The 16,805-nt window shown below is 35.7% G+C and overlaps 2 protein-coding genes across 4 annotated transcripts; one reads left to right on the forward strand and one right to left on the reverse strand.

Moving 5' to 3' along the window:
* Positions 1–841: 841 nt before the first annotated feature.
* LOC108989198 (3'-5' exoribonuclease 1-like) lies at positions 842–6,424 on the forward strand. Its single transcript, XM_018962735.2, has 5 exons — positions 842–967; positions 1,105–1,188; positions 3,601–4,193; positions 5,253–5,428; positions 5,519–6,424. The coding sequence occupies exons 2-5, from the start codon at positions 1,167–1,169 to the stop codon at positions 5,970–5,972; spliced, it is 1,245 nt and encodes a 414-aa protein (XP_018818280.1). The 5' UTR covers positions 842–967; positions 1,105–1,166; the 3' UTR covers positions 5,973–6,424.
* Positions 6,425–8,666: 2,242 nt separating this feature from the next.
* LOC108989206 (retinoblastoma-related protein-like) lies at positions 8,667–16,508 on the reverse strand. Of its 3 annotated transcripts, none has more exons than XM_018962755.2 (19): positions 16,318–16,508; positions 15,704–15,875; positions 15,503–15,604; positions 15,268–15,410; positions 15,083–15,179; positions 14,908–14,954; positions 14,238–14,436; positions 13,741–13,807; positions 13,384–13,563; positions 13,084–13,277; positions 12,085–12,964; positions 11,624–11,780; positions 11,427–11,499; positions 10,831–11,007; positions 10,624–10,743; positions 10,404–10,545; positions 10,183–10,295; positions 9,138–9,253; positions 8,667–9,040 (listed from the first exon to the last, which is right to left on the reverse strand). In XM_018962755.2, the coding sequence occupies exons 2-19, from the start codon at positions 15,800–15,802 to the stop codon at positions 8,890–8,892; spliced, it is 3,057 nt and encodes a 1,018-aa protein (XP_018818300.1). In that variant the 5' UTR covers positions 15,803–15,875; positions 16,318–16,508; the 3' UTR covers positions 8,667–8,889. The 3 variants fall into 3 exon arrangements, with proteins under 3 accessions (XP_018818300.1, XP_018818290.1, XP_018818293.1); XM_018962745.2 differs by having other exon boundaries at positions 15,268–15,416; XM_018962748.2 differs by having other exon boundaries at positions 15,268–15,416; positions 15,704–15,955.
* Between the last annotated feature and the right edge of the window lie 297 nt (positions 16,509–16,805).

Below are 16,805 nucleotides of genomic sequence, written 5' to 3' on the forward strand. Positions count from 1 at the left end.
TATTTTTTCTCAAAAAATTAATACATCTATCGTCTCAAACAAAAAAGAAAACAAAAATAACGGCCAGGATATCAGGAGTTGCATTTACGTAAGAGCGGATATGTTAGGTCCCACCGTTGATATCCATTAAGACCGGAACACGTATAACTGACAAACTGCCTAGGACACTGAAAACCAAATCACCCAATCCAAAGGTCAGCAAAACAAACGACACGTGTTGTCTCAAAACAAAGTAGAGTTTTTTCTGTCTTGCGTGGGGCCCAATCTTCTCCCAATTCTTTCTTTCCTTTTTGTGGGGCCGAGAAACATAAACTGATAAAAGATCTGGGTGTTGCACAGAAATAAATAATATATATACATTAGGCTTATTACCTTTTATTTACTATTCTTATTATTTTATTTTTATTTTTATTAACATCCTTAATTATTAAAAAAATATAAAATTTTATTAATAATCATTTTTTTAATTATTAAATAAAAAAAAATAAATAGTAAATAAATGGTACGAATTAATAAATCTATCATTATCTAATATTTTAAATATAAAAAAATTTTATAAAATAAATTTATAAAATAACATAGTTTAATATAATATGTTAATTGGACAAAATATTGCATAAATTAATGATAAAACTTATAAGTGTGACATACATATATGCAAAATTGAGTATTTTTAAAGTGAGATGCAATCAAGTTTATCATTTTTTTATTATTATTTTTGTGACTAATAATTCAAATTTTATTATTTTAATTAAAGTATTATAAGTAGTTAGACTCTGAAAGTATTTATATTAGGTTAGTATTATTATGTACATAAAATTAAGGAAATTAAAAATAATTATTTCTTTTAATTTTTTTTCCTACAACAACAAAATAGAAGACCTTATTTGCAGAAGGAAACTGCTCATCCCCTCCGTTTTATTTTATCTTTCTCGCACTCTTCCTCTCACCTCCCCGGAGAGACAAGGTCCTCTCTCTTGCTGTCACATTCTTTTTTTCTCCCTTCTGATTTCTACATACCCATATGTATGCTTGTATTATATTCAATATGTGCGTATGCGGGTGATGTTTATCTTTCCAATTCTGTTTGTGGGATTTGTGTAGGTGGGTATTTATTGAGTAAGATCTGATGTACTTTCCGGTGGATCTCGCCTCTACGCAAGATCATGATGGCCCTTGAAACTAAAGGTATGCATTTATTTTTTATTTTTTAAAATTAATTTTGGTTGTTGATCTGACGGTTACTAGGTCGGTTCTGTAAAGTGTTATGGTGGTGTTTTTGATCGGTTTTAATTAATTCTTTTACGATGTTGTTTGATTGTTTTATTTGGTTGCATGTTCTTTTGAATTTCATTAGGAATCACTAGTCTGTGTTTGATAAAAAGGAATCTCTCACTCTCTGTGACGTTGTTTGAATTTTAATTAGCGAGGGGAATGTGGAAAATAGTTGTGATCTGGGTCTTGAGTTCTGAGTCCCTATGAGAGAATTCAAGTCAGTTTTGGGTTTAAATTTACGAGTTAGCTGCTTAAGTATGCATGGCAGTGGACTCTGAGAAACATATTCAAGTGTTGAATTGAGATGTGGAAGCTATGGGATAACAAGTTTTTCTTTATTCGTTCTTTTTTAGAATGTGAGATTTGAGCTTAAGCCCTAACCCAATCGCTATAAATGAGGCATATGTGGTGACTTGGAAATTTTCAAGGTGGATGTAATATTAAATAGTTCAAATAGTTGTGAGTTTCTAAATAAATAAGATAATTTTAATTAATGATCAAAGAAAAGATTAGATAGCATAATCACACCTAGTAATAGGCATCATCCAACCAAGCCCATAGAGGCTGAAACAGCTCTCCATAATGTCCTAGCCACCTGCAATGGAGTAGAAGATCCACACATTCTCAATTCCCACACTTCTTGCACATACAACACAATTCTATAACCATTACATGTCTCTTCCTTAGGTTGCCGTCAAGGGAGCCTTGCTTTTCCAAATGGTCTTCTATGGAAAATTAATATTGTTGTGGGGGACTAATCCCCTTTATTTTTTTTTGGGGGGGTGGAGGCAAGAGGTGAAATATCATTTGGTGAGTTGGGCTAAGATGCGTTCTCCGATCTTCAAGCGTGGATTGAGGTTTCGGAATATGCTAATGTTTAATCTTGCATTATTGGGGAAATGAATCTGGCATTACTAGAATGACGGAGAGGCTTTATGGAAAGTGGTAGAAGATTACAAATATGTATGTCTCTGGGGTTGATGGTGTTCTAATGAGGTCCAAGGGCCTCATGGGGTGGGGCTATGGAAGATATAAGGAAAAATTGGGGGGATTTTATAAAAACATCATAGTTGAGGTGAAATATGGATCCAGAATCAAGTTTCGGCTCCATCTATGGTGTGGTGACAGGGCCCTCAAGGAAGTTTTCCCCAGTGTTTATAGTGTTTCTTGTAACAAGGATGCTTCAGCAACAATCAATTTGGAGATTCATATTGATTCCATTCAATGGAATATATGCTTCATTAGAGCAGCTCAAGATTGGGAGGTGGATGCGTTTAGTGGACTTTTTAATTTGTTGAATTTTGCTAGATTGCAGAGAGAAGGTGGAAAAGATTCTCTGGGCCCCATCAAAAAAAGGAATGTTCAGTGTTCGTTCCTTCTGTAATACCTTTATTGTTCTTTATATTAATCCATTTCTATGTGAGAATATTTGGAGGACAATGCTTCCCTTGAGAGCTGCATTCTTTGCTCGGATGTGCTCTTTAGGGGAGATTCTTACCATGGAAAATCTAGGGAGAAACACATCAGGATGATCGATTGGTGTTTTGTGTGTAAGAGGAGTGGGGAGTTTGGTGATCATCTTCTACTTCATTGCTAGACTGCAAATGCAATGTGGAGTGACGCTTTTAGTTGGATTGGTTTGGCTTGGGTCATACCTAGAGATTCGTTAAATCTACATGACTTTCTTCTATCTATATCTTCTTTTGGATAGGCGTCTCCTTTGTATACTTTATGTGTGTTTGTTTTGCACTTATTAATGGAGAATTATTACTTGTTAAAAAGAAAAGACTGATGCCTTATAGGAGCAGCTTGTAGTTTAGGTTTTTTTACCTTTTCAAATAAAGCATCAATTCACTGTTGGTGTGACTAAATACCTTGGATTGAATGACGAACTTGAAGCGTAAATGAGAGCGGGTTTTGGTGGTGATTCCTAGCTGGTGGCTGCAAAGCCCTGTAAATTCTCTCTCCAAAATGGACTGAATGATGACCCTGAAGCATAAATGAAAGCCTGGTTTTTAGAGTGTCGTTTGGCATCCAAGATGGCCACACGATTATGCTTGCAAAGAAATGATGGTGTTTCTAAATAAATTTTGATATTTCTCTTAATGGGATTTTAATTGTAGTTTTCTGTGGATCCTAATCTTAGTAGAATTTCCTTTCATAGCCATGACATTTGCTTGAACTAGAAAACACATTGGTTATTTAGGCTTCATGGTGCAATTTATATTATGTACATACAGCCATGATTTTACTGATAAAAAAAAAAAACATACAGCCATGATTGCCACACTAATAACATGCTCGCTGCTTCCCATTTTACTGCAGAAACTATGCAAAGGAACTGTGAGGCATCCTTAAAATGCCTCCAGAGCCCGGGAGTCCCTTACAAACTGCAGTGTAATGGGAATTCTGTAGATGGATTTTCAGAGCTTAAAGATAAAATAAGCCCTCACCAAGGTGGGGATGTTGAACCAGACCGCCCATTGGGTTGCGAGTTTCCTGAGCCACCTAATGATCTTTACAACAAGCCAACCTACCAGCATGATTTTGGCAAATGGTCAACCTTCCATTTTGATTCTCAAAAGGTGCAGCGGTGCCACATTAACACTTTTGAGAGCCAGTTTTACCCATTCCCTGTGGAGAATCAGTTTCAATATGTTCCATTTAATAGGATTGCTCAAGGTCACCCCTATGATTTCCAATTTCAAGATTTTCAGTATTTTGTGGTCATAGATTTTGAGGCGACCTGCGATAAAGATAGAAATCCTCACCCACAAGAGATAATTGAGTTTCCATCTGTTATCGTGAGTAGTTTAACTGGCCAGCTGGAAGCATGTTTTCAGACATATGTGCGACCAACTTGCAATCAACACTTGAGTGATTTCTGCAAGGGTCTAACTGGTATCCAGCAAATTCAGGTTTGTTCTGAACTCAGTTTACCTACAATTATAGAAAGGAAATATGGTACATGGATTGATCAGTTGCAGTTTACAGTAGATTATTTTAGTGGTACTCAAGAAGTGGGCTCCCCCATCTCCCCCAAATTGTGATGCTAATTTATATTTTTTCTTAGTATAGTCAGCTTTAGTTTGCTTTACACTTTATGAAGGAGATTTCTACTTCAGACTTGTATAGCTATCTTTGTTTGTCTCTAAGTTGTGGATTTTAGCATCTGAAAATATGACAGATGGTTAAGGTATGTTTGGTTTTGTATTGGGATTTGTGAAAGTCGATATAGGTGGAGTTAAAAACATTATGGGACTGTATGCTGATCAGGCCTCCTGAGAAACCTATGTTGGTGGTATCAGCATTAGGTTATGGCCTCTTCTCAATCATGGTTTTTCATGATGAATTGTAAATTTAATCTTTTTTATCTGCACCTAAAAGAATAGTTGAAAAGGAGGAGACTCCACAATCAAAGCATTCGGTTGAGACGTATAATCCCTTAAGAACATCAAAGTTGTGCTTGTGTTTGTGTGCATTATTGAGTGTATATGCCTGTATGGGATTTAGAGACACACGAGAAGGAATAGATCTAAACTGTGCTTATATGGACATAAATGCATAGATCTAATTTTTTTTTTAACAAAATCTGAGTATAAACCAAGAATACCATCTTACTAAACTCAATTCAACTAAGCCTCCCAACTGAATGGGGTCAGCTGTAAGTAAATTAGTTTTATAATTTGAATTACATAAAAAAAATATGATAGGAAATGGCAATTTTTTGAACTTGGATCATAATTACTGAGAGAAGTATCTGAATTGAAACTGATGGAATATGTGACTATATATGGATGAACGTACAAAAAAAAAATATATGGATGAGTTGGAGGCGTGTATGAGAACCACACTGAATTTCTCGATCTATACAATGGTGTTATAACCATGATTATTAATAGTTAATATTTGTTTTTGTCTTAAAAACTTGGACCATTTAGATTTAATATTGTTCTGACCATATTGTTCGGTGCCAGGTGGACAGAGGTGTTACTTTAAGTGAGGCTCTCCTTAGGCATGACAAATGGCTTGAGAAGAAGGGGATTAAGAGCACTAATTTTGCTGTGGTGACATGGTCAAATTGGGATTGTAGGGTGATGCTGGAATCTGAGTGTCGATTTAAGAAGATTAGAAAGCCTCCTTATTTTAACCGGTAAAATAACAGATAATGAAAATACTGTTATTTTGAAATCCCTACGTCTGGATATAATCTGGTCTGATTTCTGTGTTGATCTTTTGTTAGATGGATCAACTTAAAGGTTCCTTTCCATGAGGTTTTTGGTGGTGTGAGGTGCAATCTTAAGGAGGCGGTTGAGATGGCAGGCTTGGTATGGCAGGGCCGTGCTCACTGTGGCCTGGATGATGCGAAAAACACTGCTCGCCTACTTGCGCTCCTCATGCGCAGGGGTTTTAAATTCTCCATTACAAACTCTCTGATGTGGCAGACTACTGACCGCTCATTGATGTGGAAGCAGTCCCCAGAGCCCCTGTCCTTCTCCCCTCATCAGCCACAGAAACCAAAGGATATTCATATTCCTGTTTTCCCCTATCACCCTTATTGTTTCTGTGGGGTGAAGAGCAGCAGAGGAATGGTCCAGAAGCCGGGGCCAAAGCAAGGGAGCATCTTCTTTGGGTGTGGAAATTGGACTTCCACTAGAGGAGCCCTCTGCCATTACTTCGAATGGGTTGCTACCTGAATGGGAGTATGAGAAGACTTCTCTCAATCTCCCCACATGTTATCCTAAGTCTTCATAAAATGTTTTCTGTAAAAATTAAAAAAAAAAAAAAAAAGGGATAGATTTAATGGGTTGTCTCCTAGTAAAGCAAGTATGCCTTAGGTGCTTGGTGAGGTTTCTGCTTCTTACAGTATACATATAAATAGTTGGCTCATTTGCTTAATATTGTGTCTGCTATAGACCAAGTAGTCTTCTAAGGAAAGGGAGCTTCAACCTGTAAAGCTGACTTACTGTTGACTGGAGAACAGCTCGGAATGCAAGGATGGGTAGTTAGGATGGTGCTTTTACATGCTCTGGCATGCTAAGTTTATCTTAAATAATTTGTGAGATAGAGACACTTATCTGAATGCATTTTTAATTGGAATCAGTAGATTTGCACGGCCTGGTCTGCTGATTTCATTTGTTTGATATTAGTTTCCTGTTGCAGTTTTCTAGTTTGGATACCAAAATCATCTCAACCATCTCATCTCATCTCATTATTACAATTTTCACAAATTTTCACATAAAAAAAAATAAACAATTCAATTTTTTCAAATTTCATCTAAAATTATTTCATCTCATCTTACTATCCAAACTCTAGTTCTTGTCTCATAGATCCAGTTTTCTCTCCTTGGCTCATTCAGGAGCCCTCGACTTAAGAGGTGCCTAATGTTGAAATAGTTTGTGAATAATAGTGAGATAGTTTGAGTTATGTTTTATGAAATTTTGGAAAATGAGAAAAAAAATTGAATAAAAATTATTATAAAGTTAAAATATTGTTAAAATATAATTTTTTAATATGATTTTTTCTTGAAAATTTGAAAAAATTGAATTATTTTTTTATTTTTTGTTTGAAAGTTTAAGAAAGTTATAATGATTAGTTTGAAATAGTTGTAATGATTGATTTGAAAATATTTGTGTTTAAGTAATGTTTGAAAATTAGATGAGTTGAGAATTTTGGGATGAAACCTTTTTTCAAAAAGTCCGGTTCGGGCAAACGATCATCGTTTGTTTTCAGAGATGAGATGAGATGAGTTGAGATTAAAATTAAAAAGTTGAATAAAATATTGTCAGAATATATTTTTTAATATTATTGTTGTTTTGGGATTTGAAAAAGTTGAATTGTTTATTTTATTTTGTGTGGGGATTTGAAAAAGTTGTAATGAAGATGTGAGATGAGATGAGATGAGATGAGATGTTTTTGAAAAACAAACAAGGCGTTAATCTTTAACTGTTTGGATACAATAAATATTTCATCTCATTTAATTATTATAACTTTTTCAAAATTCTACACAAAATATAATAAACAATTCAACTTTTTCAAATCTCAAAATAATAATAATATTAAAAAGTAATATTTTGATAATATTTTATTCAACTTTTAAATTCATCTCATCTCAACTCATTATCCAAATTGTATCTAAATCTAAATCAAACCATACTATGTTTACATTCCACCAATTTGTGTTCAGAGTGGAAATAACTGTACTCTCTCTCTCCTCTCTCACTCATTATCCAAGAACTCAATAGTCCATGGTGCGCAGCCCAGTCAAATATATCTGAGATAAACGTTTTTACTACAAATTCAAGGGATATGAAATAATTTATTTGAAAAGGTTGAAGAAGTTTCTTTTAGTCAAAAATCTTTTAGGTGCAATTTGGATAATAAATTGAGATAAATTAAAATGAAAATTGAAAATTGAATAAAATATTATTAGAATATTATTATTATTTTGAAATTTTAAAAAAATTAAATTATTTATTATATTGTGTGAAAATTTAAAAAAATTATAACGTTAAGATGAGATGAAATGAAACACTTATTGTATTCAAATGGAGCCGTCTTTGCAGGGGTTTACCAAAAATTGCTGGGTACAAAAGTCATCACATACAGATTTAAGATGTCACATATAAATAATTAAATCTCATTCTCATTAATTTTTGAGATAAGAGATAGTTTAATACAGAATGGTATACATGTTTTGAATTCGAAACTAAACTCTACATTCACCTAATTGAATTAAATATTCTCTATATTGGTCTCACTCGTAAAATTAAGAAAAAATTTGACCCATTCGTAAAATTAAAGAAGAGTATGACCCACACGTGATGAAAGTTAAGATATAATATAAATATTAAAATCCATCTCTTCAATTTTGAGCAAGACACTACCACAATTAAACTTATGTCATCCCATCCCATTGGAGTTGGCTCAAGTGGTAAAGGCTTTGAGCTTGGGGATATGCTTCTTTCAAGTCTAAGGTTCAAATTCCCTTAATGCAAATAATCTCTTAGGACCATCAAACTGAAAATTTTCTTTTGAATTACCCGAGGTGCACTTACAGAAAATTTCTTGCCGAGGGTCTATGCACTCCCGGGATTAGTCAGGATGCTAGGATGCTATTCCTGGACACCCTATGCCAATAAAAAAAATACTTATTTCACCCTACGCATATTTGGAATGGCCGAAATCACACCCTCAGTTACATATCCAGCGGAAACCCCAACGATACATATGGTTACACCTCCCAAGACAACCGGGGAAGAGAGGTAGAAAACAAGATTAATGAAGAACTCCGAAGAGAAGTAGAAAACAAGATTAATGACGAACTCCGATGCAGGTGATAATATCAATGTATAGGCACAGGCGGAAGATCAATAAGGACTTGAAACAACTATAAGAACCAAACAATTTTATAAAATTAGTCAGTCAGAGCCAACTACATTTTTTAAAGCTCCATATCTACCTACCTATATGTGCAAATGGGGTGGTGGCAGCCATTCCTAAACCGCTCATACCACACACCTATGTCACAAGCTTAAAACAAGTGTAGATTAAAATATATAAAGAATGAGAGAAGAACTTGAATTTACATATAGGGTCATCATGACCACCAGATTAGGAGTCGGGTTGCTCAGTTTTCAGCGGTGCACCTGATGAGGATGTGCAACTCCCATTCTGAAGGTATAGGCTGTTGGCCACCATAGAATCACTAACCAACCCAACATCAACATCATCGAAGTTAAGGGTGCCTCTAAACTTTCGGGTGCTGCAGGAAAAAAGCAATGCAGATGAAGATAAGTACAAGGAGGGAAAAAGAGAAAAGGCCAAACCTCAGAAGTTGGAAGGCATGTAGAAAAGCATACCCATTCAAGCGGTTATTGATGGCACTCAGGTCTTTTGAAGGGCTCTGATATGCATGAGTGCTCTCTCCAACGCAAGCATAGTAACTTTTTGAGCTATGTGAGATTAGAGCATCCATCTGTACAAATATTCAAAGCTTAATTTTGGAATGAGGAATTGATAAGTAGATCCGCAGATACGAAGAACCTAACTTTAACTTAAGAACTGAGCACTCCACTAATTCAACTTGTTTTGATGCCAAGTTCATGCATTGAGATCATCATCTCAATCTTTTTTCAATCACATCAAATATATCATGGAGCCACCCAAAAACCCATAGCAAAACCAAATAAGCAACTCATATACAAGGTTATAAAAATAACACCTGCTCAGAAAAGGCCAAGACCATGGTTGAAATCTATAAACTCATGTAATTTGGTACTGAGTTAAATTTGTTTGCATGATGTTTTTAAAGGCATCATTCTTTGGTGAACATTCAAGCAACAAGTTTGACAAATGTATCAAGTGATTATCTGTGTGTGCATGTGTATAGAAAAACTGATAAGAAAACTGGTAGAACTCTCAGAGCAAAATTAGGTGAAACATCAAAGTCACCTTTACAGGAAGAGGGCTTTTTAGTTGTGTTTTATTTGTCTTGTATTTTTCACGGAAAACTAGGCAAATAATTGGATGAAAAAAAAAATTCGGAGAAATAATTTTTTTTTTGAGATCTAAAGATGTTAGGATTGAAATTGAAAACTTTTTGTGCAAAACTTTGAAACTTTCTTTGTATCCAAATATGCCAGGTTCCATCAAATTGAAAATGTAACGGACTTGCATTACTCTGATGGAGATACGTACTAAATCAACCCACAAATGGGATCCCGCATAAAATAAAACAAGCATACTTCAAATATCTAAAATAATTTCACATAACACGTGAAGATCCAAATTCTTTTTTGTCCTTTGCTCTAGTAGGCTTGTAAGTATGTGACATTGACTAATTTGAAAATGAAGAGGTAAAGGAGCAAAGCCCATAAATATGAACACTAACAAAAACACAAGTACCTTTGATGATCGCAATGGAGAGACATATACATTGTGTGCTGCTGATACTTTCTTAGGGGACATATCAGGGAGACTTGGAAAAGGAGACATTTTAGGTGATCCAGGACATTGAGCTAATCAGCCAGAAAAGAGAGAAGAAGCATATCAGGTAATGGCTAGCACGATGCAAATTGCAATTGATGAGCATGATGATAATATATAAATTCGCAACAAAAGCATACCATCGTTATTGTTGACTTCAGGAACTCGGTTAGTTTTTGTAGTTGCTCCAGCAGGGCTAAGCTCAACCAGCAGAGGCTTTACAGCAGGAACAAAGATTTTATTGTAAAATGTAATGATATCAACATGTTCCTGTGATGTTCTCTGTTTCCAAACCACTCAGTGTTAAAACTTTATCCAGAAGACTTGACTGACAGTTAAATAGAGATTAGGTGACAGTACCCCATTGTGCCGTGCTGATGACCAATCAACAAACACACTGCGGAAAACTTGTGGTTTACATTGTGGTTGTTTGCTATAGTTGTAAATAATTTCCCTAAAGGTCAGGGCGAGTTGAGATATCTGCACTCCAGAACATGGCAAGAGTGAGAAAAAAGGAAAAGGATTGAACAGCATCCCAAAAACTCTCACAAGTTCGTCATAGCAAACCTTTGCAACTCCATAGAAACAACAAAGGATGATCTGGTCAATGTGACGGTTAAAAAATAGAGATGTCCGCTGACTTAGGATTTGTTGAAAAATAGAGTAGACATTCTCTCTGATCTGCTGAGATAGTTGTAGCCTTTCAACCATACCATTGATTCTGACAGCTGCCAACTTAGTTATCTAGAAATCACATGTACAATATGTAACTGTTAATGCAACTAAAAAGACAAAGCAACCGAATCCTAACTAAATCCACAAAGTGAGGTGAGATGGAAAACAAGTACAATTCATGACAGGAACAGATGTTTACCACTTTACTTCATTTGTTAAATTACAAAAATAGTACGTTTGACCACATATACAGCACAAAGAAATGGGGGAAAAAGCACTACAGAATAAATCCACCTCAGGATTGGTCTCCAATATCCTCATTGTACAAACAAATATCCACAACAGTTTGATCTATATATCATCTACACGAAGAATTATAATCCTAACACAGAAAAGCTTCAAATTGGATGGCTCCAAGCAACCAAAACCTTACATAATACATCCAACAGAAAAATGCAAAAGTGATTCCTCATAAATGTGCCTAATACCTTGCTAAAGAATATATTGATTCCAGTTTCGGCACACGTCTCCCCTCCACCACCTGGATTTGGCCGTGTTGGACTGCACACATGAATATCCAAAGGCAGAATCCCAAGTTAAAGAAGAGCTATAAAAACGAAAAGATGAAAATAAATTAGATCCATCAGTTCTCGTCTTCCAAGACTACATCTACATCAAATAGTACCTAGCAAATGCAGACTGCAAAGCAGGGGGTGTTAGCTTCAATTTAATGTTGTTCAGGAGGCGATCCTTGACGGGTGATGTAAAGGAATTCCGCTCTACTAATACACTTCGGTAATCTGTGCACGGTCTTTTTGGAGACCTGATATCCCCATTCTGACCTGAATAGCAATAGCAATACAGTATATATTAATTAAATCAGAATCACATTTTGTTTCAACAAAATAAAGCTATTCCAACTACTTCTATGCATGCCCCCATGCATCTTAGCTTTGTAGTTAGGGCATATATATAATGGACAGACGTCATGAGTTTAAAACCTGTATTTGCCAAAACTACTCTGCCAGCCCATAATGGCTACCATGGTTTAACACTCCATTCATAGTACAACCTTTTTTTATGTCAAATAACCTATGCATTGCACATAATTATTTATGTGATTTTGAACAGTCGACAAATCATTACCTAGTGAAGTCTCATGTTTCTGCAAAGAAGCCACGGGAGGTACCCCTCCGCAAGAAAATTTATTATGCATGGAAATTGCATCTAAAGATGGCATCGGTTCTGCCATTAACCCAGGACGATTTATTTCTGCAGAGAGACTAGGCCTTGCAACTATCAAAGAATTATACATTGAGGAACCCTTTTCCCACACCATGCTCTCCAAAAGTCGTTCTTCCAATGAGTTTAGATGTCGCCTCAATTCTCTCGGGAGGGATTCCTCATGTCTAATGAAACTCTCTATGACCTTGCTAAGATCAAAAGATGTAATGCCGGTCCTCTCCAACACTGCAGGAAACAACATTGTGACAGTCTTATGTGTTGCTAGAACAAGTTCGGCAGAACAGGCAAGCATACATCTATGGAACCTCTCATTAGTTAACAAAGAGGTCAAATTATTTGCGTGAAGTATTTGGGCCTCTGCTCTACACATTGCTTCCAATACCCTATAATATAATTTGAGTGCTTCATGTTTTCTTTGTTCTTCCCAGATGTTGTCCATGAGGTTTGCGCTTTGAAGATTTCCAGTCACACAGCGCTCTCCCAGACCACTGTTTGGAAATATAGCCTGCAATATTACTTGTGCCCTGTATGCAACATCCTCAGTTACATCCCTATCACATGATGCCAGGAAACGCTCCAGCTCTACTGAGGGTTGTGATGGAAGTGGAGAGATGACAGTCCTAAGCCACTTTGCAGTTGTCATTGCTGTGCTTACAGGTGTAGCTGCCATCTTTGAACTAGCACCACCAAGAATACCACTTGCATAAGATGCAGGAGAGCACTGTGGAGAGAATTGACTAGTAATTGTTTTGGCTGGTGATGCTATTGAATCAAATTCTCTCTGTAAAAGAACAAATATCAATATCAACTATTTTTCTTCAGTACACAATAGAAACGGTAACAAATATTTGCACCACTACAATGACTTTAAATAATGCACATTCTTCACAGAAAACATACCTTGACACCACTCACGTTCACAGCACCTCCAGACAAGCTTCCAGAAACAAGTTTGATGTCCTCATCATTAATGAACACCCTTTCATCCAGTTCGCCCTTGCTACGAATAGCATCATCATAATTCCTTTCCAAATTACCTAAACTGGATGATAAGGATGAGTCCTCCAGTAGGTCTTCAAAATATGTCAAACCATCTGCACAAGTATTGAGATTTTAGGAATATAAATAAATGAAACTCGGTAACCTATTCTTATAATCAGTAATTATAGAATATCTATCTGCAAGGAAATTTTCAATAACCTGTATCAATGTTCTCCAAGTTTTTGCTTCTGCACTCAGATGCTGGACGTGGTGTTTTCTTCAAAATATCCACTATTATATTATTGGCCTTTTCCATTGTTTTTCTCAATTCATGTTCAGAGGTATCAAAAATGTTGCAAAGTGATGCAAGGATATCCACCTTTGTCCCATCTTTCTTAACTGAACCACATATTAATAGAATCAGCACAAATGAAGAATGCCAAAGTCAAACTCCTCCAAAATTTAAGGAAAAAAGGGTCTAAATAACCATGAACAATGTAATAAAAGGACCGCTGTTCTAGAAAAAAAGAGAACATTTAATGAATATGCCAAAAGAGCAAAAAAATAAAAAATTACCAAAACGTTGATTATCATGGATATTGAAGTTTCTGAAGCGAACAGGAACATGAATAATTAAGATAGCCTGTCACAGATTTCAAAAAAGGCCGTGAGAGAATATTCTTAATGAAATTGCTATTATCTTTATTACTAGACAATAATATTGTTCTTCTCTTTACTACTAAATGTCTTCTAAATGTTCAAGGTAACGTGTGTGGATGAAAGAATATTATCAATGTGGTGAAACTGCCAATTCATAATGTATGATATGTTAATTGTTTTTTCCTGCCTTTCAGATTGTGTGAAATTGCCAATTCGTAGTGTATGATACGTTAATGTTTAACTTTCATAATTTTCAGATTGTCCTTCAAGTTCTGAACTTATTGCACCAACCATTTCTCATCATTTGAAAAATAAAAAAAGAAAAGCAAAACATGTTGTGCCCATAACCAGACCACTGTTGCAACACTTAATTAAGCAAGCAAGAAATTAATTAATGCAAGAATGTAACTCACCAATACAGAAACCAAACCGTTTGTGCAGGTCACCAAGTCCTTAAAACGGCTGAACACATGTACACGGAGTGCCAAAAACAGCAACCATCCAAACCGATGGTAGTCTGAGACATAACCAGATACACTGGTAACAGCTGACTGCTTATCAACATTTGCTTCATTTGTGACGAACAAATCCCGGTACACACGTACGTAGTGCCTTGTATCATTGTTTCATGAGACATTTATGTATATAAGTAATAAATGTGTCAAATTATCAAGAGATGACACTGAAAGTGCAGTTTCTTATTGCCTTGATAAGAATCAAATGAAGTGCAATTGCTTATTGCAAAAAATTCTAATGTGACGTCAGAGTCATGTTATAAAGATAATCTACAATGCATACCTCCCTTGCCTGGACATGTTTTAGCAGACATTTACAACTAGCAATTAGATTAGTATAGTTTACTTTAACTGAATATTGATGTAACATCACTAGTGATCTCTCTACTTTCTCAAGTACAGCATATTCCACCCCAGATTGTCTAAAAATTCACAAAGCTCTAGTGGTAAATAGCTTTTGTTCAGTTCAATTATTTATTTAAAAGAACTTTCCAAGTAGTTGATAATGCATTAGATACCAAAGACATCTTTTGAAGAAAAAAGAAAAGATACAGGAGAAGATACCCACTTGCTAAGAAGACTCAAGTGCACAAAATCAGCCTGCAACTCCTTCGCCTGATTCGACAAAAATGAATACAGAACCATTAAAAAGTTCAATGAAATAAAGGAATAACTATACAGAATAGAAGCATATCGACATGACCCTCTTAAAATATGAGCATAATTCTTTATCACATTAATACCTCGAGTCTGTTCTCCCAATCTGCACCATATAAATTACTCAAAATTGGACCGACCTTAACAAGGAAATGCGGAAGCTCCTTGAAGAAGTCCACAATGCTGCGAAACAAAAAATAGGATGCTGATAATCAAAGAAAGCAATCGATCACCAACACTAAAAATAAAAACTGTGAGACTAAAGTCGTACGTCAGCTTTGCTGCTCTCAGTATCCGACATAAGGTAAACCTATTATCATCAGACCCTCGCTGCTCGCTATCTCCATTCTTCTCGCTTAGCCTTTTCACAGAATATAAAACAAATGCAAACCAAAACCTTTCTGCTTCTTCAGGCTGGCACTGATAAACACAATTCTGTTAATGTCACATAACAATCTTTCTTCCTTGCAACTTCCACGTGAACAAGAAAAATTAACAGAATATACCGTTCCATTTCCAATAACTGAACTATTAGTCAGCAGAGGTTTGGTTTCTTTCAACAGCTTCATAGCTTTGGTACAAATGATCTCATCCAATGACAGTCCATTCTGTCACCAAAACCCATATTTAATTCACAGGAAACCGACTCTTGAAAAATAAAAAAGAAATCAAAATGAAACTGCAAATAACACAAACAAAATCAAGACCTTGCAGAACTCTGTGAATCGAGCTTCAGCGGGGTCCATATTGCCGCTACTGGAATGCAAAATTGTAGCTGTTGCGTGCGAAAGTTTAGCGTCTTCCATCTTCTCTAATCTAGTTCGACTTGTCCAAACCCTGGCCGACCCAATCTAAGCCAATGATGCACCAAGCTCAAACCTTAAAAAAAAATCTCTATTTTCAGTTTTGATTTAACGCAAACTTTGGACTTCCGAATTTCCTTCAATCAATCTGAAAACCTACTAACGCAAACCAAAAACTTGAAAGTCAAACACACAAACCAAATTTGCAAATACCAGTAATGAAATATCGAATAACAGCAATTAACGTAAAGTTAATATAACGTATAGAAAGAAATTCTCTTTGCTTTCTCCGGGAAAAAAGCTACAGCAGAATTTGCTTCCGAAATACAAGGCAATTACTTTCAAATTGTTAAAAACAAAGACAAATATGGCATTGTTGCTTTTGTTTGAAATAATTCACACTAAAAAAACAGCTAGTGCAAGAACTTGAACAAACAACAAGGCTGAGATCTCAATTGAAAAACATAAAAATCAAATTCGACAAAAGAAATAAAAGGACAAAAAAGAGAAAAGCTTACGACTTTCGCCTGGCTTATCTCTCTTCCCAAGCGAATAAACCCTACAGATCAAGAGAAGAAACCCGAGAAACAACGGCGTTTCTCGTTAGATCCAGAGCTAATCAGAGAAGGTTCTGAGCTCTGAAACCTATCTTTCTTTCTCTGTCTCTCTCTCTCTCTTACTCTTCTATTAGGAGTTCTTTTTGGGGAAACCCTGCTTGAGGTAGCGCGGGAAAAACAGCATGGCCATGCGCATCGTCGTCATCATCATCCCCGACACAGGGCACATGCAATAGGAGTTCGACACGTCACGGAGTTTAGCTTTTTTTTACCGCCAAAATTTAACGCCGTTACGGGATTTCCTTGGGCAGTGAAGATCTGGCTGATTCTGGCTTGAAAGTCGGCCTGACGTTACGTGCGGTAACTAACGGAAGAGTAATGTTAGGTACGGAGTGCATTAATCAGTATAATTTTTTTAGAAAAAGTTATATTTACTATTTATTATTAAA

The sequence above is a fragment of the Juglans regia genome, chromosome 5 (assembly GCF_001411555.2).
Source record: "Juglans regia cultivar Chandler chromosome 5, Walnut 2.0, whole genome shotgun sequence".
NCBI classification, from domain to species: Eukaryota; Viridiplantae; Streptophyta; class Magnoliopsida; order Fagales; family Juglandaceae; genus Juglans; species Juglans regia.